General features: G+C 47.8%; 1 protein-coding gene across 2 annotated transcripts in view; it reads left to right on the top strand.

Annotated features, from left to right (window-relative positions):
* The window catches only part of TFE3 (transcription factor binding to IGHM enhancer 3), a 206,217-nt gene extending 189,662 nt beyond the window's left edge, over positions 1 to 16,555 (top strand). Inside the window, exons 8-10 of one of the 2 annotated variants that reach the window (XM_078664665.1) lie at positions 4,845 to 4,920; positions 9,635 to 9,782; positions 14,860 to 16,555. In XM_078664665.1, coding sequence (XP_078520791.1) covers positions 4,845 to 4,920; positions 9,635 to 9,782; positions 14,860 to 15,252 — 617 coding nt within the window. In that variant the 3' untranslated portion in view covers positions 15,253 to 16,555. The remainder of the gene's footprint in view (positions 1 to 4,844; positions 4,921 to 9,634; positions 9,783 to 14,859) is intronic. The other variant, XM_078664664.1, reaches the window with a different exon arrangement.
* Positions 16,556 to 21,894: the final 5,339 nt, after the last annotated feature.

The following is a 21,894-nucleotide window of genomic DNA, read 5'->3' as shown; positions in this document are numbered from 1 at the left end:
TATTGTGGTCCGATCCCTCCCGGCATCCTTCCCCATGCTACAAAGCGACTATTGTGGTCTGATCCCTTGTGGCACCCTTATCCATGCTAAATAGCAACTATTGTGTTCCAATCCCTCCCGACACCCTTACCCATGCTTCATAGCAACTATCGGGGTCCGATCGCTCCCGGCACTCTTACCCATGCTACATAGCGACTATTGTGGTCCGATCGCTCCTGGCACCCTTACCCATGTTACATAGCGAGTATCGTGGTCCGATCCCTCTCGGCACCCTTACCCATGTGACATAGCGACTATCGTGGTCCGATCCCTCCTGGCACCCTTACCCATGTGGCATAGCGAGTATCGTGGTCCGATCCCTCTCGGCAACCTTACCCATGTGACATAGTGACTATCGTGGTCCGATCCCTCCTGGCACCCTTACCCATGTGACATAGCGACTATCGTGGTTTGATCCCTCCCGACACCCTTACCCATGCTACATAGCGACTATCGTGTTCCAATACCTCCTGGCACCCTTACCCATGCTACATAGCGACTATCGGGGTCCGATCCCTCCAGACACCCTTACCCATGCTACATAGCGACCATCGTGGTCCAATCACTCCCGACACCCTTACCCGTGCTACAGAACGACTATCGTGGTCCGATCACTCCCAACACCCTTACCCATGCTACATAGCGACTATTGGGGTCCGATCCCTCCCAACACCCTTACTCATGGTACAGAGCGACTATCGGGGTATGCTCCCTCCTGTCACCTGTTATCCATGCTACAGCGTGACTATCAGGGTACACTCCTTTTTGGTACCCCATAGCAACTATTGTGGTCCGATCGCTCCCGGCACTCTTACCCATGCTACATAGCGACTATTGTGGTCCGATCGCTCCCGGCACTCTTACCCATGCTACATAGGGACTATTGTGGTCCGATCCCTCCTGGCACCCTTACCCATTTGACATAGCGAGTATCGTGGTCCGATCCCTCTCGGCACCCTTACCCATGTGACATAGTGACTATCGTGGTCCGATCCCTCCTGGCACCCTTACCCATGTGACATAGCGACTATCGTGGTTCGATCCCTCCCGACACCCTTACCCATGCTACATAGCGACTATCATGTTCCGATCCCTCCTGGCACCCTTACCCATGCTACATAGCGACTATCGGGGTCCGATCCCTCCGGACACCCTTACCCATGCTACATAGCGATTATCGTGGTCCAATCCCTCCTGACACCCTTACGTATGCGACATAGTGACTATCGTGGTCCGATCCCTCCTGACACCCTTACCCAAGCGATATAGTGACTATCGGGATCCGATCCCTTCAGACACCCTTACCAATGCCACAGAGTGACTATCGTGGTATGCTATCTCCTGTCAGCTGTTATCCATGCTTCAGAGTGACTATCAGGGTACACTCCTTTTTGGTACCCCTGAACTATGCAGTGTAGTGAATACGGGGTATACTGTCTCCAGACACCCCTCACCTTTCCACACATTGGATATTGGGGTTTGCTCACTCCTGACATCACCTTACCCTTCCAACACAGTTTGTATGAAGTTACTTTTCCTACAGTGAGTTTTAGCGTACCCTCCCTCCGAAAACCTCTGCACCTTTCCCAAACAGCATCGGTGCCCAATCCCCTCCCCCAATGCCACTGCTCCATTTCCACCCTGAGTAGAGGGTTTTTTGCTTCTTCTTCCTGACACTCTTTCAGCCCCATGCAGTGAGATATGGGGGGTAGCTCTGTCCTGATATGCCCTAGCTCTGGCTCTCAGCTGCCGTCTGTTTGCAGGCCTCCTCCTTCCGCCGGGCCCTACTCCAACCATACATTGCCCCTTCCTATCTCCTTGTGCCTAAAATGAAGCTATTCCAGTCTAAGTGCAGAAGGAATTCAAAACAGCAAATAGAGCCCAATTGTCTCTGGCGTCTACTTGATAGAGTACAGAAAATTTACGCCTCACTCTATGAATACTATTGCCTTTGGTTTCAGTTCTTTAACTCTCTGACTTTGGTTTCATTTCTTTAACTCTCTGCCTTTGGTTTCAGTTCTTTAACTCTCTGCCTTTGGTTTCATTTCTTTAACTCTCTGCCTTTGGTTTCATTTCGTTAACTCTCTGCCATTGGTTTCAGTTCTGCCTTGGTTTCAGTTCTTTAACTCTCTGCCTTTGGTTTCAGTTCTTTAACTCTCTGACTTTCTGGTGAGAAATGTTTGTAGCTTCTCAGGGTGGGTGTTGCTCCTCCACACCAGCAGGTGGCAGTCATGCTCAGACACCACTGTCGGCTGTAAACGTCACACTCTTGAGCCCATACCAGGGTTAGACTTTGGTATCCTGGGGTGAGGTTCATGCAAAAATAGAATGCCACGCGCTTTCTTAACCCCTTCAGCGCTAATGACAAGGGTAACTCGTCATGGACTTTCCATTGATTTCAATGGAAAGTCAATGGAGCTCATCGAACACCCTTAGCAGCCAAGTGGTTAATAATATACTAGTCCTGAACCGTTAACCACAGTCTGCATATGCCCACCTTCCCTGGCCTGGAAGAACCGGACTACGTAAAAGACTGACTGTACAAGTTAGAGCCATGCTGGCGTCAGGAAGTGTGGTACTGCGCAAGTCTATATATAAGGGTGTGTGAGATGTAGTCCAGCAGCTCTCTGTCTTAGTAGCCAGACCTACTCATTTGCCCATCCTTTCCGTACAAAAGTTTTGTTCGGTGGAAGTTGTCTGAAGGGATTTCCACGGTGACTCGGTGAATGTTGTGTAGTGCGGGCAGGTCCATGTACACACCACATGGCTAGTTGCCTGGAACTGAACATCAGGCACTGACAGGGAGCCCTCTCATTGGCTGTTGTTAATGTCTTTCTCCATGGCCACCACAGGAGTTTTTTGTTTCAGTACCTTCAAAATTGGCCCCTAGCCCCCAAAGAATCTAAGATTTACCACCCTCTCCTGCTCAGACATGGCCACAGAGAGTGAGTTGTGCGGACAAAAGTTCTTCCCATCAGCACGTCATGATGGAGGGACCAAAGATGCTCAAAAGTCTCCATTTGAGCCTTCTTAGGGGTTTGCTATTGTACACTCTAGCCTTAGCCATACTCACCATAGCCCTCTAGCAACGTTGCCACTGTTTGGGATGCTTGATTAGTCGCAGGCACTGCCGGGATTCTCTGTACCATTTGGGTGGGGGGGCTTATTTTACTTTCCCCCAGTTACTCTATGTCATTGAAGTATTGAGGCATGTTATAACTTCATTTATTTATTTATTTTATAATTTTATAGTGCGCGAACCACACCCGGGAGGGTATCAGAGCGCTTTACAGGATTGAGGGTGGTATACAAAAGAGTTACGGGGGAGGGAACCAATTGGGTAAAATAGGAAGATACATTATACAAGAAAAAAGCACGCAGTCTAAAGTCCTGGATACATTTGAGATAAAAAAACAGGTAGATACATTATAAACGAAGGCACCCAGTCTCAACTCTTAGGTGGGATGCCTAGGAGTGCAGGGTAGGTATCATCCGTAAAAGCCCTGGATAATGCCGAACTGGTGGGTGGAACATGTCTCCGAGGTGATCCAAAGCATCTGGATTTTGACCTTTATTGAAATCGTATAGTAGTATTAGGCTTAGAACCAGGTTTTTATTTTCCTTAATAATTAATATAATTTGGAATTTGGGTCAAGTTTGGTATTTAATTTCATCTAATTTATTTAAACTTAGGGTTATTACCCTATATTTCAGTTTAGTATTATTTACCTTTAATTAGTTTAGAGTAAGGACCAATATTTAATATAATTAGACTTAGGATTTGTAATAATTTAATAAAATGTCCTTTACTTTAATTTAAATTTAACTTTTAATATTAGAATACCGTTAACTTAATATCATTAAATGAACATTATTTTCAGTAAATTTAGGGTAGGGTTAGGATTAGTAGAAAATGTATTTAATATAATTTCATTGAATTCAGATTTTGGTATTACTTACATTTATTCTAATGTAATTTGAATTATTTTAATTTAGGGTTAGTATTACATATACTAAATTTAAATGTCATATAAGTCTAGTATTGGCTTAATGTAAAACACCTATTTTTAATTTTATTTTGCAGAATGGTTAGTACTGCTTTAATAAAATGAAATTAAAAGTATTTAATTCAGGATAGGTTTAGGACTTTTAACAAAAGAATTAAATGTAATAGTTTATAGTTAAAATGACTGTGATTAAAAACTGGATTTAATTAAGGGCAAGTGTTACCATCAGGGTTCTTTAATTTATTCAATTTACTTTAAAATAGTTAATGGTTAGATTTAGGGTTCATATTAATTTAATGTATTTTCCTCATGGGTAGGTGCAAATAAATATTATTTCATTTCCTTTAGGTTTGGGGATAGAGTTATGTTTAGGGTTAAGGTACTGTCTAAGATTGGGGTTAGTTTTAGGGTTATGGATAGAGGTTTGAAGTGATGGTCTGCCGAAGTAATAGTGTCAGGGTACTGGTACAGGGGAGTAGCGGTGATTGTCGTTATTACAACCATCAAGTGTTGCTTTCAGGGAATCCTATATCCTCTCACTGGGAGACCCTCAAAGCTACTAAGTGGGATCCATTTTGTGATTTATTTACTTTACCACTCTCAGGTTTATCCGTGTTCCCGTATCAGCGATGCCCACTTATAGGATAGACTGCATCAGTTCAACTTCCTTTGGTTTTGCTATCCTGGCAATATTTGCTGTTTTTGTTTCTTATAGGACAGAGTGTATCAGTGCATCTTCATTTGGTTTTCTGACCTGGTACTAATTACTGCTTTTGTTTCTTTTTGCTTTTGCCACAGTTGAACGGCGGCGACGGTTTAACATTAACGACCGAATCAAGGAGCTGGGCACTTTAATCCCAAAGTCCAATGACCCGTAAGTTTTACCAGAAGTTCGACCACCACACCTGTCTGAATGCCCAATCTTGCTTTCCGCTTGTGTGTCACTGCGTATGTACGCAGAAAATATATCTAAGAGAAGGTTTACAAAGGTAATGGAGGGCGAGGAGTGCTGTAGGTAGGGCCACTGGAATTATGTGATGGCACAGCTGCGCGATTTTCACACAATTATAGATTTGCCACTTAATCCATTATTTGCCACATAATCTGCAGATTTTACCCAAAAATGTGTTTGTTTCGAGCTCAAACGGTTCAAAAGTTACTAAGAACGCAGTGACACATGTTGCCAAGCAGTGGAAGGCCTTTGCAAAGGTTAACTGGTCACCTTTCTGGAGATTACTGTTATATTTGGGTGTTAAACTGGTACTAATGAGATGCAACTAATACCCAGGCAGTGCTAACAAGTTTAACAAGCATTGGCAAAGCCAGTAGGTCTTGCTTATGGGCAAGCTTTTGCCTTTGGCAATTGGGTTTGGTTGGTGAACGGGAAGGCGGGTGGTGGTGGAGGATGGGTGAGGTGGTGAGCGTGAGGGCAGATTGCTGGTGAATGGGTGGGCTGTTATGTCATAAGAGGAGCTAAAAAAAGAAAAGTGTACGATAAGCAACTCAAAGAGGCAAAGGTTTTGAAATGGTGATTATTTTGGCATACTATCTCCTTACTTACACGAATAAGTGGCAGCTGTGAAGGGCGCCGGCTGAAATATGCCCCCACTATTTGTGACTGTACTGAAGCATGCTGCTTTAAATTTTAAAAAAAGGCCTTCGCTATAACATTTTGAAAGTAATTATTCTTTCGCCTGCATCCAGCGTGCTTTCCGGGTGCATTTGCATGCTCTACTAAAAACAATTGAAATGTTGTCACATGTAAACACGGAAGAAAACAATGGCCGACTGAGGCAGACTCCCTCTCCAAGACTGAGCATTGTGACATCACAGCATCTCACGGCTGTGACGTAATGCAGTGACGTAAATGCAGAGAATAATAGCATTTTGCACTCCCTGTTCAGGATCCTGGGCGGGAATGGGACTCGAATACAACATGTATTCTATATTTCTAGAGACAAATTCACTGAGCTGTGTGCACCACAAGAATAGTCAAATTCAAGATACGGGTATTAGAAAAAAGGGAAATTTGCAAGATATAGATAGAGAGATAGATAGATAGATAGATAGATAGATAGATAGATAATTTGCGCCCCTTCTTAAAGTATTCGGTATAGTGTTTTATGCACAGCTTCCCCATTGGTACATGGATGGACATGTATGTACAGTGCACCATGCAGCTGGATTCACTGCAGGCGCTTTCTGCGTCTGAAGGAAAAAGTTGTGGGCAGAGGTGGGTTGGTCTCCAGATAAACTGGTAGGACAGACAAGTCAATGCCTCAAGAAGGCCTGCGGGCCTGGACTGATGCCGGTATATAGGGACTTGGAAAACAACCGCAGAACCCAGTATAGCGCTTGCCCTACTAAATAGGCACAGCTGAAAGCGCATGCTCGCATCTGCGGGCATCTTGGTGCTGAATAACAGATGTTTATTGTTGGCCACTCAATGGTACTCCTCCAAAGTGTGGGTGCAGGCGCTGGCACTCGAACCAGTGACCAGGCGTTCAAAAGGAGATCCCCGGAACGGATGCTTCAGTGTCCTGGCCTGTAATACATACTGAACTCTGAGTGTCTGTGGTCGGGCTCCGAAATCTTTAACCTCCTGTTGCTGCGTTAAATCTTGCAGTTAGTGAGTGCTGTTGAAAGTCAAATATCACGTGGCATGCGCTCTCCAGCCTCGAGGTTTGTCAAATGTTTGGTTCCAATATTGCATCGTATGTGTAACCAACACTTATTTTTGCAGAATATTGAAATGAGGCCCAAAAGTTAAGCCATGTGCCCAGGATCACTCCATGTGGCAAAGGTGGGCTTGTAGCTCACATCTACAGATTCTATAACCTAGGACTGTGCCATTGGGCATTCTCTCCCCTTGGGAGAGACATAACATCAACTTTGTCACTGGCTGAGACAGGCTGAGCTTTTGAGAACTCTTGAGTTACAGGTACTTCCCACATATCAAAGGCACGTGGTTGAGCGTCACATGTTAGGCAGAGCCGGGGCCTATCCAATCCCGGCTCAGCCTGACATGAACAGAGTCTGACAGGTGACTGTCACGTTGTTGACTCTGTCCCAGCTCTACATGCCTTGGGCGACCTGACTGTTTCTGCTTATGTCGGTCCCACCACAGTGGCCCGGGGCTCTAACTCGCCCATTTCCTTAAACGCCCTGACGAACAGCAGCAGACCGTGTGAAAGTGTTTTCACGTGTGCAGACCCCTCTGTTTCCAGTTATCCACAATCTGTCAGTATTCAAACACATGAAACCATCACGCTAGCACCTGAATGGCATTCAGTTAGCACTCTGCGATACTCCACTACAAATACTTTCTGAATAACAGCTGGCGATATTTTGGTTTGGGGTCTACTGTGAAGGCTACAGACAGCGCAGAGACCCTGCTATCCCTGGCTCCTGGGATGGAAAATGCTTTGTCGGTCACGTATGTTCCAAATGTGTTTCAGATTCCAGATGTGACCCCGTTCCTTCGCCCTGGCTATTGGCACAGCTGTGGCCCGCAAGTGCCCCTTCCCATGCCATTTCCCTCCAAAAGAGACGTAATCGCAGCCCTACTAACCCAGGGGTGCGTTAGTTTAGTTGCAGAGTAACTGATGTGTAGCACATTTTCATCATGGTTATCTCTTTATACAAAACTTTATCAATTGAACTGATTGTCACCCAAACTTCAATTAAGTAATGAAAGAAGCACACAGTAAGGAGTCTGGTAAATCTTTCTTCCACCCACCATTGAATTTGTGCAGCTGGATTCTAATGCACGAATGCGGAAACACAAAAACTGTAGAATATGAAGACTGCACAGGTACACATGCATTTATTTTTGACATAGTGCACCCAAGTTGGATTTAAGGCAGCTTCAGGTCGCTTAGCGACGATATAAATGCAGAGGCATACAAACCACACTAACACAGTACACAATGTACAGACCAGTGGCGAGCACTGGATGTTAAGCGTGCCCTTTCAAGCGTCACACATTCATTTATTAATGTATGTAGAGCCCAAGTGCTTTCTCACAGCAACCTTGGACCACCAAGGACTCTTTCAGAGCAGAAAGCAAGCCCACAAAGTCACCGTGCCCTGCCCTTGCTTCCCCACACTGCCGAATACACTCTCCCTCCTGTACACACAGGTCTGGGTTAAAAAAATCCGAACTAATAAATGGGCAGAGTGGGCGATCTCTGCCGCTCTAGTGAGAGTCGTAAAAAGGCAGATTTAACGCCAACTTCCTGGAGAACAACTGCCACCTTTGTTCCCATTACCAAGTGCAATGTCCTCCTCGAAGGAGCTCCACGCCGTTGCAGCAGAATATATATCAGTGACATGCAGTCTTATGTTGGCGATGTTTCTGCTGCAGTAAAAATGTTCACTCTGAAGACCCACACTGCTCTATCGAGCTAGGCCAATACTAAATCATCTTATGTGCATCGGAGCAGCATCCGGCTTTCCACTCAGGACGGCCAGCCCGCTCCTCTGGCCGAAGAAGTTGCAGCTTTAATAGCAGAGGCCGTGCTCGGCAGTCTTGGCAAGGAGGAGCTGCCGCCCCCCTTCACGGGCTCCACTCCAGATGCTGTTGACCTCAAAAGCACGCCCATGTCATAAACCCTCTGTGCGTTAGAGCAGCTTGGTTAATGGCATTCACTGATGCCCGAGGTGCTCCATGGAAACCTGACAGACCAGCTGTTATAATCTTAAGACTGTGTTTTCAAAAGCATTGCACAGAACATTTTAAAACAAACAGTGATGCAGCATAGGTAGGGGTGGGCATGCAGCACATCGGATGAGGTGGGAGGGACGAATGCTGTGTTTGAATGCAAGCAGCTATGGGCGCCAAAGGTGAACACAGGCAAACAGTAACACGACCAGGAAACAAAGAAAAAAGAGTCCCCCAACAACATATAAACAATCAAAGCGTAAAGATACAGAACTTGGTCCTGCTCCGCGGAGGGAAACGAACGACAAAAAGGAGGGATAAAGAGGAAGGATTTACCACTAGCAAGCAAGCATTTATTGAAGGACAATCCAAATAAAATAAAAAACAATGGGCTGGGTGTAAGCCCACAAAGTGTATACAACATGTCTCAGAGGCTTCACTTAAAAATGGCAAACTAATAAAGCAATACTATCGCAAAATGTGCCGCATAATGGCACATCATTTGCCTTTTCTTGCCGCATAATTTACTCAGCCCTCCTGCATAATTTTGCCCTCCAGTGCCTCATATTTCCAGTGGCGCTGCCTATGGGAGGTGATTTTTATAAGAGGCTAGTAGTACCTTTTAGCAGCCAACAAGTCTATATGAGAGTCGATCATACCCGTCATGTGACTGACTGAACCAGGCAATAGGCATGAAAAACCCGATAATTGGATGATTCTACAACATCGCTGGCAAAGTTTCAGAGGTGGCAGCCTGGCCCGACTCTACCTCCCTCTTTCAGAGGTGTCCCTGCTGTTCAGTAGTCCTGTGTCTTTGGTTGGATAGGAGGGTGGGTAGGGTTTTTGAGATACCGGGTATGGCTGTTGCATCCAATGCCCAGCCTTGCCTCCATGAACCTCTTCTGGTTTTTTTTGCATCCCGCAGGGAGATGCGTTGGAACAAGGGTACCATCCTAAAGGCCTCCGTGGACTACATCCGCAAGCTGCAGAAGGAGCAGCAGCGTGCCAGGGACATGGAGATGCGGCAGAAGAAGCTGGAGCATGACAACCGTAGCCTGGTGCTGCGCGTACAGGTGAGGAGGGCATGGTGACGCATGCATGTAAAGGGGGCATGGTGACACGTGGTAGTAACAATGGCATGGTGCTGAACGCAAGTAAGGAAAGTGCTGCTTTTGTGTGTAGTGGAAGAGGTGTCTAGTGCCGAGGACAGAGATGGTACTCGGGGGCAAAGAGGCAACTCTTGCTGCTTGTGTACATAGCCAAGGGTCATGTACATGTGAGAGAGGGGCCTGATTCTAGGCAGGCAGGGAAAGAGGGTCTGGTTAATGCAGATAAAGCGGGGACAGGTGCTGAGTGTGTAGGGAAAGTGGTCTCTGTTGCTGAAAGTGCCTGTAAAGGAGGGGGTCTGCGCCTCGGATGCAAGTAAAACATGGGCTGGTACCACATGAGTTGGATAGAGATGGGATAGAATCGCGCATTCACGTAAAGGCGTAGCAGGTGAAGTGCATACACATACAGAAGACAGGTGTAGATAAAGTGCGGCCGATCTTCAGCATGGAGCTGAAGAGTTGGCATGGGCCTGGTGTGCAGGTGGAGAGGGGCTGGTGGTGCATGTGTCGCTAAAGGAATGCTGCCTTTGCACTGGTAGGTAAAATTGGGTGGGAGGGGCTTATGGCTATTACCACAAGCAAAGAGGGTAGGGGGCGACAATCTTGGTGACTTCTACTCGAAGGGATAGTCTGGGGGGATGCGGAAAGTACATTGCGAAGACTTGTGCTGAAGGATCCATATATATATATTTAACCGCTTCGCCACGGCGCACATTCCGCCGCGGCCGACTTTGACGCGTGCGCAGATCGGTCGGCCCCCGGCCGTCCGATGCACACGCCCACCGTGGCCGTCCGATGCATGGAAGCGGTTAATGAAAAAACATGAAATATCACTGAAATAGGCCCATTATGGCTCAGCATAAGCATAACTCGCGCCATGCCCTTGCACGTTATATGATACCATATTCATTGATGACATCATGGGACATCATTGATGACATCACGTGACATCATTGATGACATCACCTCTAACATGATAGAGGACATCATTTCACAAAATTCACATATTACTTCATTAGAAGAACAAGCAAATTGTTACACAATGAAATGAAAATACTAGTGTACTATATAGGATGAGAGAGGATGATGGCAGAAGAGAGGCACCCAGAGAGAGGGAAAAAGAAACAGAATGAGACAGATGGAAAGAGGGAGCGAGACAAAAAAATGAGAAACAAAAAGAGAAAATAGTATGATAGGATAAGGGGGGCTGCGAGAGACAGAAAGCAAGAAAGAGAGAGATAGGGCCTGGCATGTGGCCCGCCGACAATAGTGACCCAACCCCCCACAGGTGACCAACTCCTTTCTGTGTATGGCCCACTACTGCTTGCAGAAGGAGTCGTGCAGAAGGGGTTGACCGCAGCACCTGCAGCAATGGTTGACCATAGAAGCTCTGAGTGTTTTGTAGGTTGTTCGCAGAAGAGCGGTTTTTAGGGAAGATTTTTGTTTTTTGTTTTTTTATGTGTTTTTTTTATTTTGCGGGTTTTTGTGTTTTTTAACTTTTATTGAATAATTATTTTGGCACACTGCCACTTTTTTTTAGCTGGTGGAACTTGCAGAAGTGTGCTGCCATTTACTCCTCACCAAGTTGCTTGTTCTGCGGGGAGTGTGTTCGAGTGAGGATGAGGCAGAGCGTAGGTGTCGGTTGGGTTGTTAAAAGTGTATGTGGCTGGTCCTGTGTTGTGTAGGGCTTCGTATGTGTATATGAGCAGATTGACTTGGATGTGCTTGTGAATGGGGAGCTAGTGGAGCTTCCTGAGGTGGGGTGTGATGCGGGTGTCTTGGGGGAGGTCAAGTATAAGTCTTGCAGCTGCGTTCTGGACGGTCTTGCATCTGTGTAGAAGTTGTTTCGAGAGTCCAGTTTAGAGAGTGTTGCCGTAGTCCAGCCTGCTGGTGATGAGTGCTTGTGTGACGGTCCATCTGGTGTTCTAAGGAAGCCATTTGAAGATCTTTCGCAGCATGCATAGGATGTGGAAGCAGGGTGTGCACGCTGCGTTGAGTTGAGCCGTCATGTTGAGCTTGTCATCTAGGTTGATCCCAAGATTTTCTGTGAGGTCTGTGGGTGTTGGTCCGAGCTGTGTCGGCCACCAGGTAGCGTCCCATGGGGAAGTCCTGTTTCTGAAAATCAGTACTTTCGTCTTATCGGAGTTGAGCTTCAGGCAATTGGTTCTCATCCAGTCTGCTACCATTGTCCTGCAGTTGGTGACGTTGACTCTGGTGGCGTTTGTTTTGTCCGTCAGGGAGAGAATGAGTTGGGTGTCATCCACGTAGGAGATGACCGTGATGTCTTGCGATCGGATGATGTTGGCAAGGGGTGTCATGTATATGTTAAAAAGAGTGGGACTGAGAGACCATCCCTGTGGGACTCTGCATGTCAGCTTCTTAGTCTCTGATGTGAAGGGTGTCAGACCCATCCTTTGGGTTCTTCCCATGAGGAAGGAACAGATCCATTTGAGACCGGATCCCTCTATGACTATCTCGTGGAGTCTTCTGATGAGGTTGTTATGGGAGTCAGTATCGAAGGCCGCGGAGAGGTCGAGCAGGATGAGGGCCACTGTTTCTCCTCAGTCCACGATGTTTTGGATGTTGTCGGTAGCCGCGATGAGTGCTGTTTCGATCCTGTGGTTCTTTCTGAATCCTGATTTTGTGTTTCCTAGAAGATGGTAAAGTTTGAGGTCGTTTGTGAGTTGCATGTTAATGGCCTTTTCAATCACCTTGGCTGGATAGGGGAGCAGGAAGATAGGTCAGAAGTTGCTCAGTTGATTTGGGTCAGTTATGGGCTTCTTGAAGAGGGCGTTGATTTTTGCAAGTTTCCATTTATCCAGGAAAATGGCAGACATGACGGAGGTGTTGATGATGTGGGTCAGGGTGGTGCTGATTGGTTATGTTCCCAGGTTGTAGCTGTAGTGCGGACAAGGGTCTATTGGGGCCACTGAGTGGATGATCCGCATGATTGCCGCTGTGTTATTTCTGGTGAGGGTTCTCCATTTGGCCCGATGGCCGTCTTGGTTGGTGGTAGGTTGGTTAGCGATGAGTTCTTTCAACTTAATCCACAGACAGTTCTTGAACTTGCTTGTGGAACACTCACAGACCAAAACAGCCAAGACCTACAAATGTGTTAATCCGTTACGCCCACTCAGCCCCTTTATAGAAAAAGCTTCCTTCCTTCTCAAAAACTTCTGAACGGAATTACACAAGCAAAATAACTTCATGCAAAATTTGGTGAAAATGCATTCATCTGTTTTGGCTGTACGTACACACACAATTTCCAAACAGGAGCTTAAGTGGGAGAACAAATCTTTTTTGCACCCTCTATACCCCCACCCCCCTTTTATTTAATTTACACTGTACAAAACTTGGTCTGTTGGACCTTGGGTGACCACGCTATGTCAATGCTAAAGTTGGCGCACATCTATCCATAGGGGCAAATTCAAAAATGTCATTTTAATGTGAAATGCGTCTGAACCAGTATCACTACACAGTGCAGAATACAACCGTGTAATATATATATATATATACATATTTTAACCCTTTGTGTGAACGCTATCCACTATCCCATAGTGAGCTGTTGCCTAGCGACCCCACCTCGTGACTCACTTCCTGGTGAATAGATGCCAGATTGTTTTAAACTTCCCAGGAGAGGGGAGTTTCTCTAAATACAGAGTGCAATGGAGCTATACGTGGGCTTGAAGATGTATTGGAGGCGGCCCCTACACGTGGCTTCACCTAAGTTAGAAGGAAGAGAGTGTGGTTATTATTCAGTGACCAAAAATGAAAAATTTGAGAAAAAGGCTGACTGAGCAGTTCAGTGGAAGGGTGGAGATGGGAGGGGGTGGTTGGGCTCTGGTTTCCTGTAGTCTTGTTTCTAAAATGTGATGTGGATGGGGGGGAAGAATGCTTGGCTGGTGGAGTGAATGGAAACAATGTAACATCACTTTGCAGAGGCCCACGTGCATAGCAGGGAGAAGAGAAGCACAGGCCGCCATTTTGTTTGGGTGCCCCTGTGCGTCATCGAAGCAGCCCATTGCCATCTGACTATTCAGAAAAGGGGGGGTGGTGATGAACAGAGTGTCTGAATTAAGCAGACCACTCTTACCCAGTCCAAAGATCAGGGCTTGATCCATCACCGTTATTTAGCTCACTGCCCCATCCCAGCTCAGAACCTGGCTATATGCAAATTAGTCTGTCCCTGGCCCAGTGCATCATGGGAACAGGGCAGACCAAACTACCAAGCCAATTCTTGTACTGGGAAGGAAACAAGCTTCCGGGGACCGGTTTCTGGCATTTCAGCCGTCTTCGGCCCGGCTTGCTTGAATCCTGATGGAGCAGTGAGAAAGGGACTCATGTCTGAGTATACCCTGCCACACCTATAGTGGCCAAAAACGATACAGAAAAGGGGGTGGTGATGAACAGAGTGTCTGAATTAAGCAGACCACTCTTACCCAGTCCAAAGATCAGGGCTTGATCCATCACCGTTATTTAGCTCACTGCCCCATCCCAGCTCAGAACCTGGCTATATGCAAATTAGTCTGTCCCTGGCCCAGTGCATCATGGGAACAGGGCAGACCAAACTACCAAGCCAATTCTTCACCAGAAAGGAAACAAGCTTCCGGGGACCGGTTTCTGGCATTTCAGCCTCGTCGGCCCGGCTTGCTTGAATCCTGATGGAGCAGTGAGCAAGGGACTCATGTCTGAGTATACCCTGCCACACCTATAGTGGCCAAAAACGATTCAGAAAAGGGGGGTGGTGATGCCCTGTTCCCATGATGCACTGGGCCAGGGACAGACTAAGAGTACTCTGCTTAATTCAGAGACTCTGTCCGTCACCACCCATTGTTGTAAACATTGCCATCTGACTGGCACCGCCTAGACCCCGTAGATCGCACAAGTGACCCTGGGTAAAGTAAAGGGCTGATGGCACGAGCTGGTAAATGTGTGGCCCAGGGCACAAGTGGTCCTGTGTATACTGATAGCGGTCTCTCTGTATTGTGCAAATTTCACCAAATGTTTAATAACTAATGTTCCTGTTCTTGGGTTCTTTCAGGAGCTGGAGATGCAGGCGCAGATGCACGGCTTCTCTATCCCGGCCGCTGGCGGACTGACATCCGCCATGGTCAACAGCATCCTCAAGCAAGAAGATGGTCTGGAGGAGCAGGACCTGTCGTACGCGTCAGGCCCACCCCAGGGACGCCACTTGGACCCCTCGGGCAACCTCGACCTCAACACCCTCCACTTTGGTGACCCACTGGGAGATTACATCGACCCCGGAATGACCTTCCACCTGGGCATGACTGCGGACTCGGCCATAGCGGACATTCTGATGGACGATACGCTCTCGCCTCTAGGCGCCTCCGACCCGCTGCTCTCCTCTGTCTCGCCTGGTGCCTCGAAGACATCCAGCCGGCGCAGCAGCTTCAGCATGGAGGAGGACTCGTGATGAGAAACCCGCCAGGGCGTGTGGGCGTACCACAGTGGGAATGATTGCAAGTGGGCACTAGGGTGCACCCACCAGGACAAAAAAACACCACCCGAAAGAAAAATGGATGCCGGAACCATGTGAACGCACGTTTGTGGTTCGTTCCAACTACAGCTTTGTGGTGTTTCTTTTTATACCCTCCCTTGATCGAAGAAGTCCTTCTTCTAACACTGCTTCATTCCCAAGCGTGCGCTTGTGGGTAAGCTACCCTCTCTCCAGGCATCGTTGCATTGCTGACTCTACCCATGCTTGATGTCAGCTTCCAAATCGCAACGCCAGGCACACGTTGGGCAAGAGAAGCGCTGAGAGTGGATCACACTTAAGCCCTGTTTGTGGGGTGCGCCACAGAAGTGGATGCAAGAGCACGGGGCAGTTCCCCATTTGGGTGAATTTGTGCATGGACTGTAAACGTCCGCATCACTAGTCTGCGTCAGCGGCAGACGGCTGTGGCCAGGCTGCCATCTGGGACATGGCCATCTCTCCTGGAGAACATTCTGCCTGTGTCTTCCCTCAGTGTCCTCCCCAGTATTCACTGACTAATGTTTTCGACTGTGTTATAGTTTTTGAATTGCGCACACTCACTGTTCCTCTCCTGTCCGCTCGCACTGTCTCACCTGCTTGTAGCCTGCTTTTGGTACTATTTTGTGGGGATCTGCAGTACATGTATTCTTCCTCGTTGTGGCCAAGACCATTAACCCCCATATGAGTATTCACACGGGACAAGTCCCTTTTACTAAAATGTGAACCTCCATCCGGGCTTCCCTTGGAAACCTGCAAGGGGCACCTACCATTTTGAGGTATTGCTCAAGGATCCAGGGGTTGCACTGAGAAAGGATTGATGGTGGATAACATAAATGACCAAGGCAAAACTCTTTCGGCCTCACCATAACTGCTTTGATTGTGATAACCCGTACCCAGAAACACATTCTATAAAGTTAAAAGGTAAGCATGGGGAGTATCATTGTGTCAAGGAGGCTTCTTCAGGATAATCGTGCCGAAACGTGTAGTATAGTGGAACTTTTCCAGAGCATAGGTGCACAACCTAGGTTGGCTCTGTTCAGGCCCGCTCTGTTTGAAATGTGGCGCACGGCCACGGGCAACACTCCTGCTCTTCCTGGTGAAGAGAGGCTGGAAGGATGTTATAGGGAAATATAGCTATGCATATAAATATATATATAAATATATAATAGAGATATAGCTTTATGTTGGCATTTATGCAGAGATGGAGGTAAATTGCCTCCAGGTTTAGTATGTTTTAACTCCTCAAGGAATGCCGGACAACACAGGATTCTGTCTGTGGCGTTGGTTGGTCGACCCTCTCACAGGTTATGGCCCGTTTAAGGCAATTAATTCTTTTTTGGCATTTCTGTTTTTAGAAAAGGGGAGAATTACTGAAACAGCAGTACTTTCTCAAAGAAAGTTCACTTTACTCCTCCATTTGATGGGGAAGCGTGCCGGTGACAAGGAGAACCTGAGTCGAAACGGCTGAAAATACACCCAGACTAGATTTTTAAAAAGTTTTTTTTTAAAATGAAAATCATGAGGATATTTGCTGAAATTTGTACAGCATTTTCATTATTCGTATCAAATATACACGTATATATGGAGGTACATACATATATGATAATTCAGTGTATTGTTCTGTTTTAGAAAATCACGCTAACGCTGAGTTGTTTTATGTCTAAAGAGCACAGCACCTGGTGAAAATCATATTCGTAAACCCTCCTCTCCCCTAAACGGCCACTCCCCCGCCCTTTCGTAATGTCCGTACGAGAGGTAACACTGCGTCAAGCCTTCCAGGGCAGGTGAACGTCAGATTCTGCAGCCAGGGCTGAAATTCCCAGGGCAGTGGAAACTGAAAGACATGGCTCCCTAAGGGGGAACATCCTTTACGACGCGGATGTTACCCCGCGCTACCATTACGACGCGTCTCTTACAACACAAGTCGTAACCACGACTTGCGCTGGAGGGCGCTCAAGGGCAAGGAATAGTTAATTTACTATTCCAACACCTTCCCTACTATCCACGGGGACTGGTGTTGGAATAGTAAATTAAACTACTCCTAAGTCCGCACCCTACAGCGCAAGTCGTGGTAACGACTTGCTTTGTAAAACACGCGTTGTAACGGTACGCGTGGTAATAGCCCGCGTCGTACCTTCATACATCCCTTCCTGAGATATCAGCTGCTTTACCCAGAATCCCCGCCTTTGGTGCAGCCTGTTACCCTTATGTTCATTTGTGACGTCATGGGGGCGAGGTCTCTTTCTTCTGCTGACATCATAGGAAGGGGAGAGAGTGGGCATTTCCCAGAGATAGGTCCAAGGTTGGTTTCAACCAGGAGGTATTTTAATGGTTAAAAAACAGCCCAAAAACACTGTTGGAGTGATGTATTGGTAAAAAGTGTTGACCACACACTGTCTCTTTATGTAGCTGAAAGTCATATGAGATCTTAAATCCCCCCTTTAATGCTAGCCTTTCCACCGGTGATGAGGGACTTAGCCACAAAGCTATGGGAATAAGGCCTCGCCATGCAGTCCGTCGCATCCTATAAGTGAAGGGTGCCCAACCATCTTCTCGGGACCCCATATCTTATATGCAGTGACTCTGAGTCCTCGATGGAGGGAGACCCCATATTCTACTTTTGGGAGCATAGTTTCCTGTGTGGCAAGGGCTTGTATGTATGATGCAGGACCTACGTCGAGGGGGTTAGAGCCGTCAAGCCTTTTGTGCAAAAGCTGCATGTCGTATGTGTACATACTAGGGACATACCTATGTATGTCCTACAAATCGAGCAAGGCGGCCTATGGTGGAATTCCTGGCATCGGATGTATGACGGTACGACGCGTACCGTTACAACGCGTCCCTTTACGACGCAGTTTTAACAACGCAAGTCGTTACAACGACTTGCATTGGGGGTGCTGATAGTGAATAGTTTAATTTACTATTCCAACACCAGTCCCCGTGGATAGTAGGGAAGGTGTTGGATAGTATCCTATCCGCTATCCTAGAGCGCCCTCCATCGAAAGTCATTGTAACGACTTTCGTTGTTAAAGCTGCGTCGTAACGCAACCGCGTTGTAGCGGTTGCGTTGTAAAGGATGTTCCCCCCCTGGCATCACAATGTAATGGCCTTGCACACTAACCTTGCTGGTCCCTGCACCCTGCATGAGGAGCCTCAGAGGCCTGTATTTTGCATCTCCGCACCTCTCTGATTCTTAGGGTGAGAATCCTTTTCACGTGCACACCTCTCCCGCTAGATTAGAGCCACAAGAGAGTGAGCGCTAGAAAGATCTAGATTTTTGTGGCGGCGTCTGTCCATCGCTTGGACTTCAGTTGCCCCTCTAGTGTCTCCACCGGTTCTGCACCTTCTCTGCCTAGGCTGAATGACGATAAGTTGACGGAGTTTTGATTTCCGCTGAGCTCCGGGCAGGGGCGCAAGGTTCCGCCACAGTAGGCTTGAATTCTGATTGGCTTTTAGGAGAGAAATGGCGGGAAGAGCGTGGCACTAGCTTGAACGGTCTCCAAGCGCGGCCTAGGACCCGTAGCGCGTCCTGGTCTGGTCCCGCCCCGCTCACAGTGGGGCAGTTATAACCATGTCAATCGCATGACGCCATCAGTTATATCAGCCTCTAATATGTCGCTAGGGTTGGAGACCAAACCATTATATGTCAGTCTAGCGCCTGACTTGGCGCGTTTTGTGATAGACCGCCACTGACATGTCGCGTAAATCTTCACATTCCTAGAAAGGCCCAAGGGCCACCAGTTTAGAGCATCACTTGCACCACCACCCCTATGGGGTGGTGGTGCAATATCCTAATATCCTAATATCCTAATATCCTAATATCCTAATATCCTAATATCCTAATAATTATTGACTCCACCCTTTTACCCACTCCTGTTCTCTTCTGCCTGCATCACTCCTGTCCTGTTGCATTCTGGTGTCTTGCAAGACTGTTTAGGTGGGCAAAGGTTTCTTCTATTACATGGGGGCGTCCAGCGAAGGTGAGACGTGCCTCTACCCTGTTGCCTACCAGCGGACACTTGACATTGATAGACTGGTTTTGCTAAGAAGTGTCTGTACCAGTGAGTTTTTTCTGTGTAATATTTTTTCGTTTTTTAATTAATTAAACATATGCCTCCCTTGGCAGTGTTTTTATTTCTTTTTTAAAGATAGACTAATTCTGTTAAATATCTTTTGTGTCGACGTCCAAATCCCCTGTGTGTCGTCAATGCAAGAGGGTGATTTCAGTGGGGGCTCTGCCCCCGGCACCCTGCCTCTTTCACATTTACAGTTTTTATCAACTCACCAAGTACACACTAGTAGAAATTGCTTTGTTGTTGTTTTTAAAATGCTTTTGTTCAAACCATGTTCATATTTAATTTTCTTTTGTATTGGGCGACTGGGATAAAATTCTTGTCTTGCTCCACTTGCTTGGTGTTGTTTTCTTGTTTGTTTTTGCTGGGAATGTTGGGGGTATGGAGGGTGGGAGGTCATTCTCATTTAAACACATAATGTGAACCATCATACCCACAGAGACTACCCACTGGGTGCAGTGCGAGTGCTCTGGGTGCTGTGCGAGTGCTCTGGGTGCTGTGCGAGTGCTCTGGGTGCCGTGCGAGTGCAATGGGTGCAGTGCGAGTACTCTGGGTGCTGTGCGAGTGCTGTGGGTGCAGTGCGAGTGCTCTGGGTGCCGTGCGAGTGCTCTGGGTGCCGTGCGAGTTCTCTGGGTGCCGTGCGAGTGCTCTGGGTGCTGTGCGAGTGCACTGGGTGCAGTGCGAGTGCACTGGGTGCAGTGCGAGTGCTCTGGGTGCTGTGCAAGTGCTGTGGGTGCAGTGCGAGTGCTCTGGGTGCCGTGCTAGTGCACTGGGTGCTGTGCGAGTGCTCTGGGTGCCGTGCGAGTGCACTGGGTGCAATGCGAGTGCTCTGGGTGCTCTGCGAGTGCACTGGGTGCAGTGCGAGTGCTCTGGGTGCAGGGCGAGTGCACTGGGTGCAGTATGAATGCTCTGGGTGCTGTGCGAGTGCACTGGGTGCCGTGCGAGTGCTCTGGGTGCCATGTGAGTGCTTTGGGTGCCGTGCGAGTGCACTGGGTGCAATGCGAGTGCTCTGGGTGCTGTGCGAGTGCACTGGGTTCAGTGTGAGTGCTCTGGGTTCAGTGCGAGTGCACTGGGTGCAGTGCGAGTGCTCTGGGTGCTGTGCGAGTGCTCTTGGTGCAGTGCGAGTGCTCTGGGTGCTGTGCGAGTGCACTGGGTGCAATGCGAGTGCTCTGGGTGCTGTGCGAGTGCTCTGGGTGCCGTGCGAGTGCTCTGGGTGCCGTGCGAGTGCTCTGGGTGCCATGCGAGTGCTCTGGCCGCCAGGCAAGTGCACTGGGTGAAGTGCGAGTGCTCTGGGAGACAATGTGTTTGCTCCTTGATGCACGGTATGTACGCTGTGGTGCCCGATTAATGTATTTGCTGTGAGATGCATAGTGAGTGCTGTGTAGTACAATGTGAATGTTGTGGTGTGCAGTGTGAGTGCTGTGGGGTGCAGCAGTGTTGATGTGAATGCTGTCAGGTGCCGTCCGAGTGTAGGAAGAACTGTCTGAGAGCTGGGGAATGCAGCTGGAGTGCAGTGGAATGTAGTGCCTTTGAAGGTAGGTGCAAAATGAAGGATGTCCAGTGCTGTTCAAGTACAGTAAAGAATTGCCAGAGTGCTGTGTGGCAGTAGTGTGAGTGCTGCGGGGCACAGTGTGGTATATTGCCACTACTGTGGCTGCAGTGTGAGTGCTATGGAGTGCGCCAACTTACAAGTCAATGCTGTCACGTGCCGGATGAGTGCTGAAGGCTATAGCCTGAGCACTGAGGGGTGTGTGTGAGTGGTGTAGGGCGCAGTGCGAGCACATATGGGTTCAGATAAGATGGTGTTACGTGCTGTGTTGGTGAAGTAAAGAGCAACAAGGGTGTTGGGTTTGCATCCCTGGTGAGAAGTGTGGGTACTCTCCCATTGGTAGCATTGCATCCTTCCTTAGAAGTGTGGGTACTCTCCCACTGGTGGTAATGCATCCTTCCCGAGAAGTGTGGACACTCTCTCACTGGTAGCAAGGCATCCTTGCAGGGAAGTGTGGGTACTCTCCCACTGGCGGTATTGCATCCTTCCGGAGAAGTGTGGGTACTGTTCCACTCTTGGTAATGCATCCTAAGAAGTGTGGGTACTCTCGAACTGGTAGTAATGCATCCTTAGAAGTGTGGGTACTCTCCAACTGGTAGTAATGCATTCTTAGAAGTGTGGGTACTCTCCCACTGGTGGTAATGCATCCTTAGATGTCTGGGTACTCTCCCACTGGTGGTAATGCATTCTTAGAAGTGTGGGTACTCTCCCACTGGTGGTAATGCATCCTTAGATGTCTGGGTACTCTCCCACTGGTGGTAATGCATCCTTAGAAGTGTGGGTACTCTCCAACTGGTGGTAATGCATTCTTAGAAGTGTGGGTACTCTCCCACTGGTGGTAATGCATCCTTAGATGTCTGGGTACTCTCCCACTGGTGGTAATGCATTCTTAGAAGTGTGGGTACTCTCCCACTGGTGGTAATGCATCCTTCTGGAGAAGTGTGGGTACTCTCCCACTGG

The sequence above is a fragment of the Lissotriton helveticus genome, chromosome 10, assembly GCF_964261635.1.
Source record: "Lissotriton helveticus chromosome 10, aLisHel1.1, whole genome shotgun sequence".
Classification (NCBI taxonomy): domain Eukaryota; kingdom Metazoa; phylum Chordata; class Amphibia; order Caudata; family Salamandridae; genus Lissotriton; species Lissotriton helveticus.
The sequence above is the reverse complement of the archived record's forward strand: the minus strand, read 5'-3'. Positions and strand labels throughout refer to the sequence as shown.